A 20789-nucleotide genomic window follows, 5' to 3' on the forward strand; every position below is an offset into this window, starting at 1 on the left:
CCCATTTCCTACCCGCCTGGGAAAATGGCCACAATTAGTATGCAGAGCCAACGCAGTGTCAAGGTTGGAGAACTGGGGAATGTCCAGGTTTAAATCCCTCCACTGCCATGAAGCACATTGGGTCTTTGTGTGCTCAACACTATAAGGCAGCTATGGAGACTGGTCTGTAACAGTGGATGGAGCAATGCCCCTTGAACCTCAACCAGCCCTCACTTGCCTTGCTACAGACCCCCAGTCCAGGGGGTTCTGCCGCTTGCCAGTTTCCTCCTCTTAGTTTCAGTGCCACCTTAATAGGACACAGCAGTCAGAAGGATGGGGACCAAACTAGAATTAGTAGTCTCCGCCTTCAATGGACTCTGGCTCTACCTACTATTGGTCTCCTTGCCTCCCATCCTATCAGTCCCAATGGGGAGCAGCCACTGCTGTAAGGAGGGCATAGCTGTCAACTTACAGATTTGAAAATAAGGGACCAGCAGCCAAAATAAGGGACCTGCAGCCTCACCTGTTCCAGGCACTCCAGCCTTCCTGTCCTCCTGCAGTCTGGTCAAACTCATGCTGGTAGCTTCAAGAACACTGTCCAACCAACTTTGTAACCAGAGGTTCAACTGAATAGAATCTGAATCACATGCACCACAAGGCCTATGCAGCCTCAACTTAAGATGGCTCCCCGGTCTGGCTTTGCACTGCAGTTTGCAGCAGCACGTGCAACAAAATGGCGTCCAGCATTCAAAAACCCCCTCAGCTTGCATTAACTAGCCACACACAAGGCATGCCAGCTCCACCCCCCCAGTCGTTCTTAGACTTCTTATTGGGTGAGCAACACAGCCAAGCAACACAGTTGGAGCCTCCCTCCTCCCTGGCCGGCAGGGAGGGAGGGAGAGGAGCTGCTTCCTTTGAAATTTAAGGGACATCATTTAAGGGACATTTAAGGGACATCAATAAGGGACAGCGGCGGGACATGGTGCTGGAATAAGGGACTGTCCCTTCAAATAAGGGACACTTGACAGCTATGAAGGAGGGTGGGGAACCTCTGCTCTGTAAACGGCCTTCCAGGCCTCTCTATTTGACCTTCTGGGCTCTTCCCAGGACACACTTTTGCCTGGCTGGAATTTGTCTTTGAACTATGATAAGGTTTCTTACTTGCCTTGAAGGAGGATGGAGAGGTATGTGTGGGTATAGAAAGCTCTGACTTTTGCATGGCTGAAATGTAACCAACCATACAAAGGTAAGAGTTACTTTGCTCTGCCCACTTCTACAACAGAACCCATCCACCCCTAGTAGCTGATCCCCGTAGGGGTGCTTGCAAGGGAATGGGACCATTAGGCTGAAACACAGGTCCCCAGCTTCTGCAATAAGGTCATACTCCTATATGCTGGTCTTGAGGTTTTGCCATGGATAATTGCCTGGGTGCTAAAATCCTACAGAACGGCATTGGGGGAGACTTTATTTCAGAATAATGAGGAATTATTAAGTATTTATGCTAAGGGAGCTCAATTGGAATAGGAGTGTGTGCTGTCATCTTGGGTATGCCTCTAGCCAACAGGTTTGGAGGTTTGCTTAATATTGTTCCCAAACCCTGCAAATGCAGAGACGGCGGAAGCGTAATGAGAAATCTCCCCCAGGCTCAGACTGGCTTGGCCTGGGAAGAAGCCAAGCTCCTTCTCACTCACCCAGCCCTGGTAATCAGGAAATGGTTCAGCTTGTTTCTGAATGAATTGGAATTAGGCTGTGTAAATGACATACATTAAAAGCATATGGCACACTCCCCAAGAATCCTGGGAGCAAGCTAAGGCTGCTGGAAATTATTATTGTACAGTGGTACCTCGGGTTAAGCACTTACTTCGTTCCGGAGGTCTGTACTTAACCTAAAACTGTTCTTAACCTGAAGCACCACTTTAGCCAATGGGGCATCCTGCTGCTGCCACGCCACCACTGCACAATTTCTGTTCTCATCCTGAAGCAAAGTTCTTAACCTGAAGCACTATTTCTGGGTTAGCGGAGTCTGTAACCTGAAGCATATGTAACCTGAAGCGTATGTAACCTGAGGTACCACTGTATTATTATGTGGGGTGTGTGGGGTGTCAGAGGAGTGGTATTATCTCTGGTAGGGGGCACATCATGCTCCTTCTGGGGTAGCAGCAACCAGGAAGGAAGGAAGAAGGAAGGAGGGAAGGAAGTGTGTCCCCACTTCCAGTTACACAAAATGCCAGGCACAAGTAACACCTGGGAAACACAGTTTCCCCAGGAGCAACTGAAATGGCAAGGGCATATTTCTGAGCCGCAAAGTACAGATTTCAGTGGCATCGCTACACAGCAGAAAAAGTGCAACCTGCTTCTAATTCCTTTTCAGTTTTGTTTTATCTTTTTTTTAATTAAAAAAAATGGTCTCCCAGCTTCAGTATTTCCTTTCATCAGCATGTCACCAAATGCAAGATGGAACACAGAGAGAATGTCTTTGGATGTGCACACACCAGCAGATTCATATCCAAAGAATCCATTTGGAGGAAGGCGTTTGGCAGGGAAAGCCTCATGCTTGTTGTTGATGTTTCCTCCCCCCCCCCACATTCCCCCACTCCCTTTTCTCTTTTCCAAGGGCTTTCTGCAATTTCTACCCAACAAAAATTCACTGAAGTGAGGACAAGAGAACCGGACAGCTAATTACAGCCTCCATATGTCAATTGGCCGCCCTCCCTTCTTTTCTAGCAAAACAAAATTGTTTTCAGAGTGCTTCACATTTCTTTACCACTTTCCCTCCAGGGCTTTTTTTTTGGGGGGGGGAGGAATAAAACACAAATGTAACAAAAGAGAGAGATTTCCTCCTCCCTTAAAAAAAGCTCTGTTATTTATGCCAACTATTGAAGTCTTGCCTACCCACCCCACTTTGTCTCGCACAATAAGCAAACTGCCTGATATGAGAAAACAATATTATAATGGCTGGTTCCCCCCATCCCCCCCCCGAAAAAAAAGATATATCTTCTTTTTTGGTCACACTTATAGAAAAACTGTCCCATTAACAGCTTTACAGCTTTCTTGAAAAAGAGGCTTTCAAAAGTGTCAATAGCAGATCCAGCTCAGCCTTTTTTATCCGCTCGCACAAATACACAAAGCTCTATTACTGCTGCTAGTCCTGCTTTTGCTCTGCGCAGAGCTTTCTTGAAGCCCATTGTCTTCCTCAGTCACAGTTTTCCCTCTATTGCATTGCTTTTCTCTCCAGCGTCTTAAGAGTCACAGCTTAAGATGCCAAGCACTTGGCGGCTGATGAGGCATTTTGCTGGCGGATAATTTAAATGCCTTGGACAGAACTGACAGGGGACGTGTTGAGGCTTCAGGGCCGGCCCTCTTACTAGGCAAGGTGAGGCAACTGCCTCGGGAACAGAAAGTAGCCGCAATATGTTGGTGGTAGGAGGCTTATCTATTCAGCTGCATTATTTGTATATTTATTAATTTCTATCCAACCCTCCCTGCCCGAGGAGCAGCACTAAAGCAGCCTGGACGTGGGGGTGGGATGGCTGGGGGCGAGGTTACCGCCAGACTTGAGTTATGGCAGTGCTATGTGATAGCTCTTTATCAGGGCTAAATCCCGCACCCTTCCTAAATTCTGAAAATAAAAATGTAAGTAGGAAAGATCTTCCTACCCCCCAATTCCATTTTTCACCACCGATATAAGCCTAGGGTGGCTGCCGAACATTAAAAAGTCAATTAGAATGACAATGAATGTAAAAAAATATGTGTTTGCAATAAAATCTGTAATTTAGAACAGGGTAATGGATTTGAAAATGGAAAAAGGGTTCTCCTAAATCAAATGTCTTTCAGCTGTAGTTAATTTCAGTCAACAGAATTTTCTCAAGTGTTTAAATCATACTTTAGACTATGATTTATATGTAGAGTATGTGGGGGGGGGGGGAGTAAAAAGACATCTTGTGCTTTATTGCTCCTGTTCCTTCCCATGCAAATTTTTTTCGCTGTGCAAAACACAAAGGGGGGAAAAAGGCTTTAAGAAGCTTTATTACATTCAACATTCTTAAAAAGCAGATGTGTATTTACTGCTCATTATCATCACGTCACTATAAAATTAGCATGTGTATATTAAAAATTGTGCAGGAAATCAAAGTGCTTATTTTGCATGTGTAAATCTGAAGGCTGTTGTCTGTTCCACGTAGGTCTTTTTTTTTTAATGCCTGAGCATTTTTTGCCATTCCTGGGATGGGACGGCATCTTCAGAGGTCTATGAGATGCTCCTAAAATGCTTCCTAACATGTAGTGGTGCTTACTTATATCGTGATGGCAGAGTTCTCCAGCCACTCTTCCTCTAATTGGTTGCTGCTGGTGGGAGTGAGGAAATGCATAACACGATGACATCACAATACAGGTAAGCATCTCTAAGGACCACGGCGAGAGATTGGGGCCACTCACCGTTGGGAAAGACTTGACATGGGCTTCTGGTGCTTCTGTTTCTGTAGGTTTCCACATTCCACACATAATGTGCAGTTGCACCCTTAAACAGATACCTTAGGGCAGGGGTGCCCAAACTTTTTAAAAAGGGCCAGGTTTGATGAAGTGAACATGTGTGAGGGATGACCAAAGTTGTTGAAGCTTTTGTGGGATTTTACCCCAGGACATATACTGCCACTGGGGCCAGATTAAATCGACCGGCGGGCTGGATTAAGCCTGCGAAACGGACTTTGGACATACCTGCCTTAGGGTCTGCCATAGAACAGCAATGGCTTTTCTCACCTGCCTCTCCCTATTCTCCAGTCCATGGGAACCTTGACTCTGAGAACAGCAAAAGCAGTTGGGGAGAGAGAAGAGGAGTTCAGAAATATTTCTTTAAAATAATTTTATATGTTGTGTGTCCTTGTTGCTCAGTTTGACCTGTTAACATGGTTTTGTATGTTTTGTGGTATTTTACGCATTGTGACTTGCCGTTATTGATTATAGTTTAATAATTCTTCATTGCAATTTACAAGTGTAAACTGTTTAATTATTGTTTGCTGATATTTAATTTTACCATTTACTCTTATATTCTAATGGATTATTGAATATTTCTGAATTTGATATGAGTTGTTTATTTTCAAGTTATTGCGACTTTTTCGTATTGGATCAAATTGTTTTTATTACGTGTGTGATCTTTGCTGTCTATTTTGTTGTTTTTTTCAGATTGTAAACCGCCTTGTGCATAGTAATATACAAATTAAAAATGAAATGAAAAAGTGAAATGAAATGGAAATCTTGCTTTCAAACTGCGAATGCTAACCAATTAGGCTTCCTACTGCCATCCGGACACTCAGCATTTCCTATTTGTAGCGATTAGTCATGGCAATGAACTCCTGAATAGTTAGAATAGTCATGTGCTACCTGTTTGAAAACTGCAGCTCTTAAGTGCCCACAGCATCTTTGCAAGGGATGAAGATCAGGAGAAAACCAGAGTCACTTGGCCACACCTCTGTCATCTCTTAGCAACCTCGAGTAGGCACCTACAACCACTGTAAACAGCTTAGAGACTGATTTCGTATTAACTGCTACATAAATATATTAACTAAATACATTTATAATAATAAATAGAGAGGGGTGGGGCTTTGCATTTCTGAAGAGCTAGCCCAAAACTGCTGATCTGCTGTAACCTTGAGATAGCTGGGAGCAGCAACTGCGCTGAATGACCAAGAAGACAGTGCCTGAGTGTTGAATTAGGCTGTGGCTCCAATGTGACTCTGTTTTTATGACTGAGAAAGTATTTTATGAAAACGGTGGGCTCTGTAGTGTCTTTGTGTGTAAACAGGGACGTGGGTGGCGCTGTGGTCTAAACCACTGAGCCTCTTGGGCTTGCTGATCGGAAGGTCGGTGGTTCGAATCCCCGTGACGGGGTGAGCTCCCGTTGCTCTGTCCCAGCTCCTGCCAACCTAGCAGTTTGAAAGCACGTCAAAGTGCAAGTAGATAAATAGGTACCGCTCCGGCAGGAAGGTAAACGGCGTTTCTGTTCACTGGTCTGGTTCACCAGAAGTGGCTTAGTCATGCTGGCCACATGACCCGGAAGCTGTATGCTGGCTCCCTCGGCCAATAAAGTGACCCCAGAGTTGGCCACAACTGGACCTAGTGGTCAGGGGTCCCTCGGCCAATAAAGTGACCCCAGAGTTGGCCACAACTGGACCTAGTGGTCAGGGGTCCCTTTACCTTTACCTTTACCTTTACCTCAGCTGATACCTAACTGGCTCAGTCAGAAGCCTCTAGTCAGGACTCTCATGGCAAACCTGGGTCTCTAAACTAACGCAAAGCAAGGAGGAGGGGATCTGTAGCATAAAAGCAGCAAGAAGGAGGGTGTGCTTTAATGCTTCGCCCACTAGGTTTTCCTTGAATACCATTGGAGGGGGGGTCAGAGTTTGAATGCAGTAAAAAAGGTAAAGGTATGCAGGTGGCACTGTGGTCTAAACCGCTGAGCCTCTTGGATTTGCCAATTGGAAGGTTGGTGGTTCGAATCCCTACAACGGGGTGAGCTCCTGTTGCTCTGTCCCAGCTCCTGCCAACCTAGCTGTTTGAAAGCATGCCAGTGCAAGTAGATAAATAGGTACCACTAAGGCGGGAAGGTAAACATTGTTTCCATGCGCTCTGGTTTCCGTCACGGTGTTCTGTTGTGCCAGAAGTGGTTTAGTCATGCTGGCCACATGAGCCAGAAAGCTGCCTGTGGACAAACTCCTCCCTTGGCCTGTAAAGCGAGATGAGTACTGCAACTCCATAATCGCCTTTGACTGAACTTAACCATCAGGGGTCCTTTTCCTTTACCTTTTTAAGAGCTTGTGTGCAGGTGCTTTTGAACTGCAACACTTACTTAGTAAAATGATGATGCATATCAGGATAGCAATGATAGCTCCTGTTCCCAGCCCAGCTGCGGCAACGGCTCCTACGGTGGTGCAGTCTCCGTTTTCATCACAAGGGCACACCTTGACCTTAATGACAGACGTGTTGAACAGAGGAGGGTTTCCAGAATCCGTCACAATGACCGGAACATCATAGACACCAGCTTCCAAGTACATTATTCGTAAACTGAGTTGGGCGTAGTCACCTGCGGGGAGCAAAAAGGAGTCAGCTGCAGCACTGAGGGAGTCATATAATCATGGGGTTGGAAGGAACCACAAGGAATCGTAAGAACATGTCCACAATGAAAAGTTCCTCTCCCCGCCCCCATGACCTATGTTAAGAACATAAGTAGATCTTTGCTGGCTCTGGTCTAGCTCTCTGTTCAACCAGATGCCTAAGGAAGCCCACAAGTAGGCTAGGGGGATAAATTCAATTTGGTTTGTATTTAAAGGCAAAACTACATTCTACAACACGCTATGAGAACCAAAACACAGTCATCCTTTGAAATCCGGACGTCTTTGAAATTGTTATGGAAATGCGAGGAACTGAACTGAAGTTTGTAGACATGAGAAACTTAGGGAGCCCATACTGACAGATTTCCCCATCCCCAGCTGCCACTGAGTGAGGTTTATGATAAGCCAAGCAATGAGGTCAGTTACAGCTCACTGATTTCAATAGCCTCTCCACTTCCCTCTTCCTATGACAATGAACGAGCCGTCTTCCTACTTTCCCATCCTCAAAAGCTACTTCCTTGTTAAAGGAGAAAAGGAGGGTGACTTTTATGCAATTACAGCCGGAGGAATGATCATTGATCCTGATTGTGGCTTGTGACAATAAAAATGGAACATAAGGAAGACTGATAATAGCTTCCCCCCCCGGGCTATTACTGATGATTTATTCCCAGTTCAATCCTGATAACGGTGCATAATTATGAACTGCATTAAAACCTAGAGGGCGGGGAAGTCGAGTGCCAATGAAAGCGCTTAAGAGTTCTGCTCAAGGCCCAATCCATGCAATTTCTTATTAACTACCTTGCCTATAATGTCAGCCAGAATGTGGGGTTTAAAAAATAAAATAAATCAAAGGGAAAGGACTAAAGGAAATTTGAAAGGGTGAAGGCTGATCCCCTCCCTTGCTTGCGTCGTGTGCCAAGCTGCAAATGCCGCTGGGTGTTGCCTGCCTGGTTTACCATTTAGCCGCGTAATGGTCCAGTTCTTCCTGATGGCAGATGGCACACTTGGCAGCTCAAAGACAAAGGGCCCGATGTTTGGATCGATGTCAGCATCGGCGGCTGTGATGTTGATGACATTCAGGTTTGGCTTTTCACAGATCTGTGCCTCCTTTGGCTGGAGCTCAGGAGCATTATCGTTGATGTCAATTAGATAGATCTGGAGTGTGCCAGTGCCGCTGGCCGGGGGGATACCTAAATGAAGGAAGGATCATTTCCGTGAGTGATTGTTAAGGTTGGCATAGAAGTCGCCAGGCAGGAAGAGGGACCTGCTCTCACCATGGCCCCCTGTTTAGAAAGTACAGGAAAAGTCAACTACAGTTACCAAGGCATTGGGACAAAGCCACTGAGAGCAAAGGCTAAAGCATTTCAGACTTTAAAAAAAAGTATAGTACAAATACATACAGGAGAGACAACATGATACTTTATGAATGGTGTGGAGAAGGTGTATTGAGAAATGGTTCTGGATTTGGTTCAGAACAGACACAAGAAAACGTTTCTTCCCACAACTTAAGTCACATCTATACCACTATAACAGACATGGCTTCCTCTGAAGAGGCCTGGGGAACTGTAGTTTGCTGAGAGTTGTTAGGAAACCCCTCGCACAGCTACAGTTCCCAGCATCCTTATGGAATTTTCCATCCCTAAAGGTCACGAAGAAGTTATTTTATGGCAGAAATACTTAGAGATTACAGTCGTACCTCGGAAGTCGAACAGAATCCATTCCAGAAGTCCGTTTGACTTCTGAAATGTTCAGAAACCAAAGTGTGGCTTCCGATTGGCTACAGGAAGCTCCTGCAGCCAACCGGAAGCCGTGGAAGCCCTGTTGGACATTTGGCTTCCAAAAGAACATTTGAAAACTGGAACACTCACTTCTGGTTTTCGATCGTTCGGGAGCCAGAACGTTTGACTCCCAAGGCGTTTGGGAGCTGAGGTATGACTGTACCTATGTCCATTCTAGTTTGGTTTTAGACCTGGCCATGGTACCGAAACTGCCTTGGTTGCCCATTTAATGATATTTGTTGGGAGAAAGTGGTAACAAGACCCTGCTCTTTCTCCTTGATCTCTCAGCAGCTTTTGATACTATTAACCATGATATCCTTCTGGAAGTTACAATGAAACTCACTGAATCTTGGGTTAGTCACTGCCTCTCAGTCTAATGTATCATATTTACTTGAGTCTAATGCGTCATGGAATCTAATGTGGACCTCAATTTTCAGAACCTTGAAACCTAAAAAGTATTTGTTGATGAGTGTAAATGTGCCATTGAATCTAATGTACACCTTAATTTTTGCAACGTCATTTGGCCAAAGAAGGTGAGCATTAGATTCGAGTAAATACGGTATTTCAAAGGGTCATTGTGCTGATACAATGCAGTTAGGGAGGAATAACCATGTATGTCACTTTGAGCTCCTTGGAGGAAAGTTGGGATCAAAATGTAATAGCAGATAAACCAAACCAAACCAAACCAAACCAAACCAAAGCAACCCAAGATGAACTGAGGCTAAAAGTAGTACAAGCAACAAGTAAAAAATAACCACTCTTACATTAATAGGAAGTGAAAATAACTAATGTTGAAATCATTAAGTCAATAAAAGATGTTAAAAGGGTGATAAGTCCTAGGAGGGGTAAAAAAGGTCTTCACTGGGCAACAAAAACACATTTAAGTAAAGGTAAAGGGACCCCTGACCATTAGGTCCAGTTGTGACTGAGTCTGGGGTTGCGGCACTCGCCTCGCTTTATTGGCTGAGGGAGCCGGCGTACAGCTTCCGGGTCATGTGGCCAGCATGACTAAGCCGCTTCTGGCGAACCAGAGCAGTGCACGGAAATGCTGTTTACCTTCCCGCCGGAGTGGTACCTATTTATCTACTTTCACTTTGACGTGCTTTTGAACTGCTAGGTTGGCAGGAGCAGGGACTGAGCAACGGGAGCTCACCCCGTCATGGGGATTCGAACCGCCGACCTTCTGATCGGCAAGTCCTAGGCTCTGTGGTTTAACCCACAGCGCCACCCGTGTCCCTTAAACACGCATTTAAGGAGGTGCTAAGTGAGCATCTATGGGGGCAACATTCCACAAGTTGGGGACTATGACCGAAAAGGCCCTATATCTAGTTCCCAGCCTCCATACCTCAGCAGAACAGGGGCCCCTTCTTGGATGCTTATAAGGCCCAGGTAGACACATAGAAGAAGAGGTGTAATTTCAGGCTACCAAGATCCCAAGCCATGTAAGGCTTTCTAGGCTAAAGCAAGCGCCTTTAATTAGGCCCACAGATGAATTGGAGGCCTTCATCTCCTGCTTTGAAGCTTCCAGAGGCATCTGTTGCTATTGGCAACAGAATGCTGGGCTAGGCAGACCTTGATCTGACCCAACAAGGGCAGTTCTTCGAGTGCCAGGTAGTATCGCAGTGAAGGATTTATAGCCACATATAACAAAGGTGCAAGCTTTCCCCCTTCACACCGCTGGAGTGATGAGAGTAGCTGAAGGCATCAACCATCTCCCAGGCATGTAAATATTCAAGGTTCAAAAAGCATCCTTCAAGAGCAGACACCAGCGGTTCTAACACTGGTCTCCCTCCCCACAGGGGTCCTGCAAGATCAATGGCTAAGCCTCTAACGAAGGGTCAGCTGTGCCAAAGCTGCCAGATCAGGCTCTCGGCTTTGAGTTTGACTTTTATAAAGGTTAAAAGCCATCACTGTCCTGTATAATCCTTTGCAAAACACACACACACACACACACACAGAGAGAGAGAGAGAGAGAGAGAGGAATATTCCTCAACTCCCCAGATCTGAATGCTTCAGTAACTTCCCTCTAGTTAGAGGGGGGAACAGACCACTTTTAAATTGTTCAATATTCTTCTTTTCTCCCATCTACCATCCCCAGTGAACTGCAGACAGTTTTGTTCCAGGCTTCTACCCTGACTATTTCCTCCAAAAGCCTTGCCTGAGTAGTTTTTTTTAAAGCTCATGTTCTTGGCTGGTTTTTTTTTTTTTAATGCTTTGAAAAGAAGAAGAAATAAATAAAGCAACCCTACTCTTTTTTTAAAAAAAAGGAACGAAAAGAAACCTTCCACTGATTCTTCCTGGCTATTTTTATAAAGCTTTCCATCTTACTCTCCTTGTTTGTTTTTGCTGACTGAAGAGTCTCAGAATCCCCAACGAAGCCCTTCCAATCCCTTTCTGATTATTGTTACGTTAACTCTGCCAACCTCAAGGTCTGGTACTGAAGAAACTTTTCATTCAGCCTGGTGGCCCTGGACAGAACTCCTTCTAGGCTTGGTGCCTTGATCAGGCACTGAGGTTGCTGAACAGTAAAGCGAAGCCCAGGGGTTTTTCCACGACTACCTGCAACCGCTGAGTTAGTTATTATGTAGGAATGCTCAAGTGACTCTTCGTCTTACACAGTGCTCAGGTTATGGCTTGCGGGGGCTTAAATCTCATCTATTTATTTTACAACTCACAAATCTCTGAGTTGTGCCTCTAAAAAAAGAAAACTGTCCAAATGTGATGTGCATTTAGAGGTGAAACAGTGAAAACAGACATCAAGCACACACCTGAGTTTAAAATAGAACATTTGTTTTTGACTCGAGCTCAGTTACCAAAACAGTCTTCTAAAACTCGTTTTATTTACTGTTAAAAGGCATCTCTCTCTTTTTCCAGCCTGCTTTTCGCTGCCCCCTCAAAAACTTCATCTTTTTTACCTTGTTTGTCATCTAAGTCCTAGATGCTAATGACAGAACAGAAGTCTGCAGCAGCCTCGAAAGTGCTAGTTTTAAGCGAGATCACAGGGCGAAATACACAGAGGTTTATGAGTCGGGGACCTCAATGGTCAGGGACCAGGAAATCTTAGATGGGCACCACGAAAAACCAATTTCACAGAAGCAGGCAAACTTCAGAACCCATCCCCTAAAACAACAGGTAAAACACCAACACCCCACTCCAAACAAATAAAACAGACATCATTTCCAAGAATAGGCGGCATTCCCTCCCCAAAACAACCAACTCCTCACTAAACAAACAATTCCTTCATTTAACAAACAACAACACAAAACCAAAAACATTATTTTTAAAAAATAAATTGTATTAAAGTATTATTAAATAAAAATAAATATTGAAAGTCAGTATGTATTGGTTGGTTGGCATCTGCCTGTCTCAGGAAACAATGGAGTGTGCCTTTGGGGGTGAAGTCAAACCCTGGAGAATCACAGAGCCTGTTGTGGCTGCAGAGTAACTCCTAACTGCTGCTTCACACATTGTTTTTGCTGCATGAGCAGTGCTGAAGTGACTTCTCTGGGGCACAAGCCGGGGCAGCGGGTATGGAGGTCCTGGGCTGCCCAGACAACAAGACCCCCTTCTTGACCTCTGTTATGTACTGAGTTGAATAGGATACAAAATGCAGCAGTCTGATTGGTCCTAGAACAATAGGATTCAGAATGCATCAATCTGATTGGTCCTAGAACAATGCAGCAGTATGATTGGTCTGCAGGAGCCACCCAATCCAGCTCCAGGTGGAAGTGAATCCACAACCTGATTGGCCTACAGGAGAATCCCGGAATTAGCCAATCACGTGCAGCCCATTGTGTAAATAATGTATATAAAGCAGATATTTTGGGGGAACATTGATTCCTCCTCACCACTATGAGCTGAATAAAGAGCATGAAATCCACTCTCGACTCCGAGTATATTTCAACCTCACTGATGTGGTCCAAAGGAAAGCAGAACAATACGTTTGGCACCAATATATATTATATTGCTATGCATAAATATCAATAAATTCTGCCCCTCACTCCGCTGCCACAGTGTGAGGAACACAAGCTTTCTTCCAACACAAGGCAGTTGGTCATTTTCCGAGGTGGATCTGATTGTCCGTAAAGCCCTGCTTAGGCATTAAGCCTATGCATTCTCCATCTCAGGTAAGGGGAGACCAGGACTGCTCTTTAAGTCCCACCTCTTCAATTGCATTCCTCTGCATGGCTCTGCAGCCCTGTGCATCCTGCAGGGTCAATGGCTGCAACGAGCCCGCTGCACCATTGTAGGCTCCCCACACAATTCAGAACCTTGATTGCGAGCCTAGGCAAGATCAGGAGGCTCTCAGCTGCGGAGATGTTCAGGACCCAGCAAATGGAGAGCTGCAGGCCTGGGTGGCCAGGATCGCCAAGGAGCAGGCAGGGGTTAAACGGAACATCTCTGCCCTCTTTGCTGGAGGATACATGAGATCAAATGCCTAAACAGGGCTTACATACACCACCAGTGGTTTCTTGACCCTGGGGGAGAAAAATAACACCCAACTTTATGTGGGATGTGGCAGGGGTGCTGCAAAATAATGTTGGATCCCTCCAAAGGTCTTGTCCGATGCCTCTGATCTGTATAATAATAATAATTATTATTATTTATTATTTATACCCCGCCCATCTGGCTGCGTTTCCCCAGCCACTCTGGGTGGCTTCCAACAAAGTATTAAAATACAGTGGTCTGTTAAACATTAAAAGCTTCCCTAAACAGGGCTGCCTTCAGATGTCTTCTAAAAGTCTGGTAGTTGTTCTTCTCTTTGACATCTGGTGGGAGGGTGTTCCACAGGGCAGGTGCCACTACCGAGTAGGCCCTCTGCCTGGTTCCCTGTAACTTGGCTTCTCGAGGTGAGGGAACTGCCAGAAGGCCCTCGGAGCTGGACCTCAGTGTCCTGGCAGAACAATGGGGGTGGAGATGCTCCTTCAGTTATACTGGACCGAGGCGATTTAGGGCTTTAAAGGTCAGCACCAGCACTTTAAATTGTGCTCAGAAACGTGCTGGGAACCAACGTAGCTCTTTCAAGACCGGTCACGGCAGCCACTCCCAGTCACCAGTCTAGCTGCCGCATTCTGGATTAGTTGTAGTTTCCAGGTCACCTTCAAAGGTAGCCCCACATAGAGTGCATTGCAGTAATCCAAGCGAGAGATAACTAGAGTATGCACCACTCTGGCGAGACAGTCCGTGGGCAGATAGGCTCTCAGCCTGTGTACCAGATGGAACTGGTAAACAGCTGCCCTGGACACAGAATTGACCTGCACCTCCATGGACAGCTGTGAGTCCAAAATGACTCCCAGGCTGTGTATCTGGTCCCTCAGGGGCACAGTTACCCCATTCAGGACCAAGGAGTCCTCCATACCCGCCTGCTTCCTGTCCCCCCAAAACAGTACAGTGGTACCTTGGGTTAAGTCCTTAATTCGTTCTGGAGGTCCATTCTTAACCTGAAACTGTTCTTAATCTGAAGCACCACTTTAGCTAATGGGGCCTCCTGCTGCTGCTGCACAATTTCTGTTCTCATCCTGAAGCAAAGTTCTTAACCCGAGGTACTATTTCTGGGTTAGTGGGGTCTGTAACCTGAAGCTTATGTAAGCTGAAGCGTATGTAACCAGAGGTACCACTGTACTTCTGTCTTGTCAGGATTCAGCCTCAATCTGTTAGCCACCATCCATCCTCCAACCGCCTCCAGACACTCACACAGGACCTTCACCGCCTTCACTGGTTCTGATTTGAAAGAGAGGTAGAGCTGGGTATCATCCACATATTGATGGACACCCAACCCTGGTGATAGGATTATAAAACCCCTTCCCTTTCATCCTCGAATTGTTTCTGATTTCCTGAAGGAGCATCTCCTCTTCTGTCCTCAGCTTGGAGCATAATAAGGAGAAGAAACGTACAGCAGATTACCTATTTCTCCTGCCCCATCTTTCTACTGGTTTTACACACTCACGTATGGTGAGAGTCTACATCTTCCTTCCCATTCATCTCCCATTTGTTTCTTCATGATAGTCTGGGACAATTTCATGCATTTAATTTATTCTGGCAATCTCCCGTCCCAGCTTCATGAGGTCTTCCTTCCTCTCCCTTCCTACTTTCTTTCTTTCTTTCTTTTTTTTTTTTGCTTTTTTTGCTTGAAAACCTGGGGAAAAATATATATCTAACTTACCCTGACAACTCTGTCAGGGCAACATTCCCATTTATGCATCACATTACAGTATTATTGAAGCATGGATGATGCAGGACTTGGGCCTACCGTTGTCAGCTGCCAGGAACGTAGCCTCGTAGACGTTGTTCTTAATGTAGGCCGACTCGCGATCAAGGATGGCAGCAGTGGTGATCTGACCATTTGTGGCATTAATGTTCAGCCAGTTTGCAGGATCTGACAGCTTGGAGTATCTGCAGAGAGCCGAGAATAAATACATGGCAGTCTCTTCCAATGACATGTCCTGAATATGGCTTGAAAATAAGGCTTGAGTAGTGTTTGGGCATTCTTGGTTTTCAGACTCCTGGCTCTTCATTTCAAAAGAGCACTCAGACATTTAGTCAGGCCTAAGATGCATGTTATGTGTGAGAGACCCCCATGACTGGAACTTGCAAGACAGACACACAACAGAGTTCTGGGAAGCTGCCAATTTATTGGAACTGTGGTAAGGGCTGGGAAGGAGTGGATGAATCTCTCTATTTTGGTTCCTCTCAGTTGCTCATTTTTCCAATTCTAAATTCAGTTCTCCGCATTTTCAATTCACCGTATTTTTCGCTCTATAAGACTCACCAGACCATAAGACGCACCTAGTTTTTGGAGGAGGAAAACAAGAAAATAAATATTCTGGATTCTGGGATAGCTGCGGAGCCTGCATTCGCTCCATAAGACGCACACACATTTCCCCTTACTTTTTAGGAGGGAAAAAGTGAGTCTTATAGAGCAAAAAATATGGTACTTTTTAAGTCCTCGTGAAAATTCACCACTATTGTAGAGCATGTTTATTCCAATGCACCAATTTTCATCTGCAATTTCTCCTGATATAATATGTTTTTGTATGTTATCTTTACTAAGATATGCAATTTTAAATGCAAACTTTACCCTAGTTGTATGCATTTTTGTACACATTACTTGGCTGGAGAACTGCATTGCAAAAATTGGAGAAGCGTGAATTTCGAAGGACAGCGGTGTTTTGATTGGTGTAATGCTTCGGAAAGCACAAATTAGGTAGCTTTGCCTTTAAAAGTGAAATAAATCAACCCCCCCATTCCTATCTCATTGTACTCTTTCCCAGATCAGAACTGTACTCCCCCATGACTGCCTGCCCTGAAGAGAGAAATTGTGTGAAATGTATTTTCCCTACCCACCTCCATAGAGCAAGCAAGAGCCTGAGGTTGAAATTTTGATGTGGAAACAATTCTCAGGTTGCATCTCATTTTAAAAGAAAAGAAAGAAAGAAAATGTTTGGGGAGCCAATAAAGGATCTTATGCCTAATGTGCAGTTTGATCTTTATTGACAAAAAAGGGCCCTATAAATGTTTGGCAATTCTTATTTTGACTTCTGTAACTGCACAATTTCCCAGGAAAGTCTTCATGCCCTGTTGTTAGGCTTTGGGGGAATCAGCTTCCTCCCCCATGGTAGTAAATAATAAGTGATCAAACAAAAGGAATGTCTTACCAGTTAGATTCTTTAATAATCACAGTGAGAGACAAAGAACCTGTCTACCTAGAATGGCGGTGCTCCCAATTAAGGGATACTCCCCACTCTGTCCCTATTAATCTACATCACTCCTACGTTTTATAATCTGAGTTTGTACCTTCTGTGCTTTCTGTTCTGAGACTTTCTGAGTTTTTCTCGACCTTGGGCTGAGCAGAGGAATGCTATCCAGAGACTGTGAATCAATCTGTTAACTCTCTCTCTTCCAGTGTTTATTCTCCTAGATGTTCCCCATCCAGTATTTCCCAGCTTCTGGCGTCTGAACTGTGCCCCTCTGCAAACCACTGTTCCAAATCCATACTGTCCTCCTGCTCCTGGGAAGATTCAGGATCAGGGGGAGGGGGGGCTCCCACCATTCCTCTTCAGTGTAGCCCTTCTCAGCACGGTTTCTGACACCTGTGGTAAGTGCTGCTTATGGCATGGATACTGCCATGCTAGTGGTAGCAAAAGCATTATTTAGTAATACATGAACAGTAATAATATTGCCAGGTTAAAAATTATGAAATCGACATCACAATATGGACTTCAAAATGGTATTTGATGATATATTGCCCAGCCCTGGTTAATGCATAAAGAGACTCAGCAAAGGATCCTGATCAAGACTGTTCAAATTGAAGGAAAGGAAAATGAAAAAATAATAATCCAGAACTTTCATCTAGAAAAATAAAAATGCATGCATTTCCAGACACTCTTTATTAGAACTTGTGGATATTCAATGAAGCTGAACGTTGGAAGACTCAGGACACACAAAAGGAAATACTTCTTCATCTTGATGGCCAACAACCTGGATAGCTTTTGAACAAAATTAGGCAATTCATGGAGGATAAGGCTACCCATGGCTATTAGCCACAACACTTGTCTTCTCCCCCTACAATTGCTGGAAGCTACCGGAGGGGAGAGAAGGGACGCGGGTGGTGCTGTCGGTTAAAACACAGAGCCTAGGACTTGCCGATCAGAAGGTCGGCGGTTCGAATCCCCATGACGGGGTGAGCTCCCATTGCTCAGTCCCTGCTCCTGCCAACCTAGTAGTTTGAAAGCACCTCAAAGTGCAAGTAGATAAATAGGTACCGCTCCGTCGGGAAGCTAAACAGCGTTTCCGTGCGCTGCTCTGGTTTGCCAGAAGCAGCTTAGTCATGCTGGCCACATAACCCGGAAGCTGTACGCCGGCTCCCTCGGTCAATAAAGCGAGATGAGCGCCACAACCCCAGAGTCAACCACAACTGGACCTAACGGTCAGGGGTCTCTTTACCTTTTCCTTACCAGAGGGGAGAGCACTGTTGCACTCAGGGTTCTAATGGGCATTGTGAGAACAGGATGCTGGACTAGAAGGGCCAGCAAGAATCACTGAACTCATGGGGAATTAAACTCTGGCCCTTTTTTTTGCTGTTTCGACTGTGCCACTTGAATCAGACCTGTGCAACATGGCTTGGAAAATCAGCCACAAACAACGAAAGAGACACGCAGGCCTTCTAGCACTGAAGCTTGCAAGCGGAAGGAAAGCCATCCAAGCAATAGCACCACCACCCAATTGTTCTTCTGCTCTTGGACCAGAAAATCCTAAGCTGGGTCTTTCCCACTCCACATAGCTGGAATGTACAGCCTGCATTTGATCGGAAGGCAAACAGTTTTCTGTCTGCACACCTCAGTGCCGCTACGAGCGAGGAAGGGAAATAAGCACCCTTCAAAAGCCCGGAAGCTTCAGAATGAAACAACTAAGAAAAATGGCCTTGTTAGCTGAGACATTCCCTCTGTCCTTAAAGGTTTCACTGCCTGTCCAAAGCCAACAGGCAGAGGCAGTGAGTAACCACCGTCATTTTCTGCTCCAGACAGCTCCATCCCCGGTGAAATATCTCAACCCTCTAATGATTATAAAATGTCACAAGTGATGTAAGTTTAATTGGCCCCGGCTCTTGTTCCACAGTGTGCCCTCCTGCTATGCCAAATATATCTAGCATTTGCAATAAAGGAGCAGCCAGATAACCAGTGAGGCTGGGAGGCAGGGAGGAGAGTTAGAAACCCCCTTTTCCTTAGGACTCAACTGAGCGTACTGTGGAGAACACGGGTCCTTCTCATTCAAATCTTACAGTGGTGCCTCGCAAGCCGAAATTAATCCATTCCGCGAGTCTCTTCGTCTTGCGGTTTTTTCGTCTTGCGAAGCACGGCTATTAGCGGCTTAGCGGCTATTAGTGGCTTAGCGGCTATTAACGGCTTAGCGGCTTTAAGAAAAAGGAAACAAACTCGCAAGAACTCGTAAGACGTTTCGTCTTGCGAAGCAAGCCCATAGGGAAATTCGTCTTGCGGAACGACTCAAAAAACGGAAAACTCTTTCGTCTAGCGAGTTTTTCGTCTTGCGGGGCACCACTGTATTTAAGCTCACTCAGCTGTGTGTTCGGTTGCAGTTAGCAGCTCAAACCGATGGTTCAGTGGCACTCTGTCTCTGGAGCATATGTGTCTCTCAGCCACCACAGAGCATGAGAATGTAAGAAGAGACTGCTGGATCAGACCAAGGACCCATGAAGCCCAGCTCTCTGTTCTCACAGTGGATAACCAGATGCCTATGTTGTCAGCAGCTCCCGGCTAGTTGCCCGGGAAAGTATAAAGACAAGGAAAAGTTTCTTACCGTCCTTTTATATTTCAAACTTTACAGAGAGAGGCTATAGAACCCAGCCTCTTGGAAAATGGCATTGTCCCAAGTGAATCTCCACCCCCCACTTCTCTCCCTTTTCCTCATTAGTCACCTCCTCCTCTATGGGTGCCGCTAAGGCCATTAATCTTTGAGCTCTTCGCTCTCCTACTTTTAAGGTTCGCCGGGTTCTGGGAACTTTTAAGGTTCTGCTGGGTCTGGAATGCTTTCTAGTGACAACATGTAAGCCAGCTGCTGCTCCGGTTCTGTCTGCTCCTCCTCTCCCACTATTTCCCAACTTTCCCCTTCATCTGCTTCTGAGCTGTGACCTCCCGCAAACCTATGTTGTAAGTCTATACTGTTTTCCTCTTCCTCCTCCCTGGAGGAAGATGGGGAGGCAGTCTCCACCATTCCTCCTCCTCTGCCCAGCTCCTGACAGGGAAGCACAACAGCATTGTCCCCACCTGCAATTCCCAGAAGCTGGTATTCAAAGGCATATTGTCTCCGACCACAAAGGCAGAGCATAGCCATCATGGCTAGTAGCCACTGGTAGCCTAATCCTCCATGATTTTGTCCAATCCTCCTTTAAAGATGGTGGCCATGGTTTAACTACGAGCTGGTATAACTACAGTTTCCTGTGTCTGTCCTGAATCTTCCAACCTCCAACTTCATCGGATGACCCCGAGTTCTAGCATTATGAGAGAGGCACATGAAAAAGTATGGGGCAATTAATACACGATAGGTGGAATTCAACACCATGCAATAACAATTGTTCTGTGAGTACAAGCATTTCTGTAGGTAGTGTTTAGCTGTGTCTTGTGTCTGGAGACAATAAACACCTTCTTATTTTGAACCATGTGGGAGAGGAGTTTCCCCCTTAACTGGGGACTCTGGAAGAAGCTGTCTGCTGGGAACAGGAAACTTCTGAAGACTCAACCAGGGCTTGGCTGATACATCACACTGGTTGAGGTGTGGTAAACTACCAACTGACTTTCACAAGTCACCAGCAACCAACATGGTGCCTATTTGACTCTAACTCCCATCATTCCCAACCAGCATGATCAATGGGAGTCCAGCAATATATGGAAGGCACCATGTTGGCTATCCCTATAATATATATTCTTGCAGATATTTCCCTCCACATCTGCACATGTTGTATGGTTAAAAAAAAAAAATCCTCTTAGCAGGGTGATCCTATGATAATGTTACCCTGTATTCAGAGAGTTTAGCCCAGAGCATTTTATCACCATGGTAGAATTGACTACACTGCAAACATCTAGGTCACAAAAGCCTCTCCTCCTTACAGAGGGGAGGAGTTGCGAGCAGGAGCCGTTTCCCGTGTTGGCAGGGGGCTGGAATGCCCCCTGCCCAGCTGGCCTGGCTGCCGTGCCACACCCCCAGGTAGCCAACCAACCAGGTGGAGGCTTGGGGGCAGGGTTTTGCCGCTCAAACGTGGCCGCAGCAGCACTTCCCTTTCATTCCGCTGCTGGTTTTCGTCGGATCACCCACCCACCCTCCCTTTAGTTCACTGCTTGTTTCTTGACATTGCTATAGACCTGTGGTTGATCGCCTTGGTTGTCCAAGGGGCCTGGTAGGAATTTTATCCAACTGG

The 20789-nt window shown here is 45.6% G+C and overlaps 1 protein-coding gene across 8 annotated transcripts in view; it reads right to left on the reverse strand.

Moving 5' to 3' along the window:
* Positions 1 to 20789, reverse strand: part of CDH4 (cadherin 4) — a 792566-nt gene that overhangs the window by 12493 nt on the left and 759284 nt on the right. For all 8 annotated transcript variants that reach the window (XM_081011101.1, XM_081011100.1, XM_081011099.1 and 5 more), the window contains 3 exons: positions 15111 to 15253; positions 8039 to 8272; positions 6821 to 7054 (listed from right to left, as the gene is read on the reverse strand). In XM_081011101.1, the coding sequence (XP_080867227.1) occupies positions 6821 to 7054; positions 8039 to 8272; positions 15111 to 15253 (611 nt within the window). The remainder of the gene's footprint in view (positions 1 to 6820; positions 7055 to 8038; positions 8273 to 15110; positions 15254 to 20789) is intronic.

The sequence above is a fragment of the Podarcis pityusensis genome, assembly GCF_964106645.2.
Source record: "Podarcis pityusensis genome assembly, chromosome: 6".
NCBI classification, from domain to species: Eukaryota; Metazoa; Chordata; class Lepidosauria; order Squamata; family Lacertidae; genus Podarcis; species Podarcis pityusensis.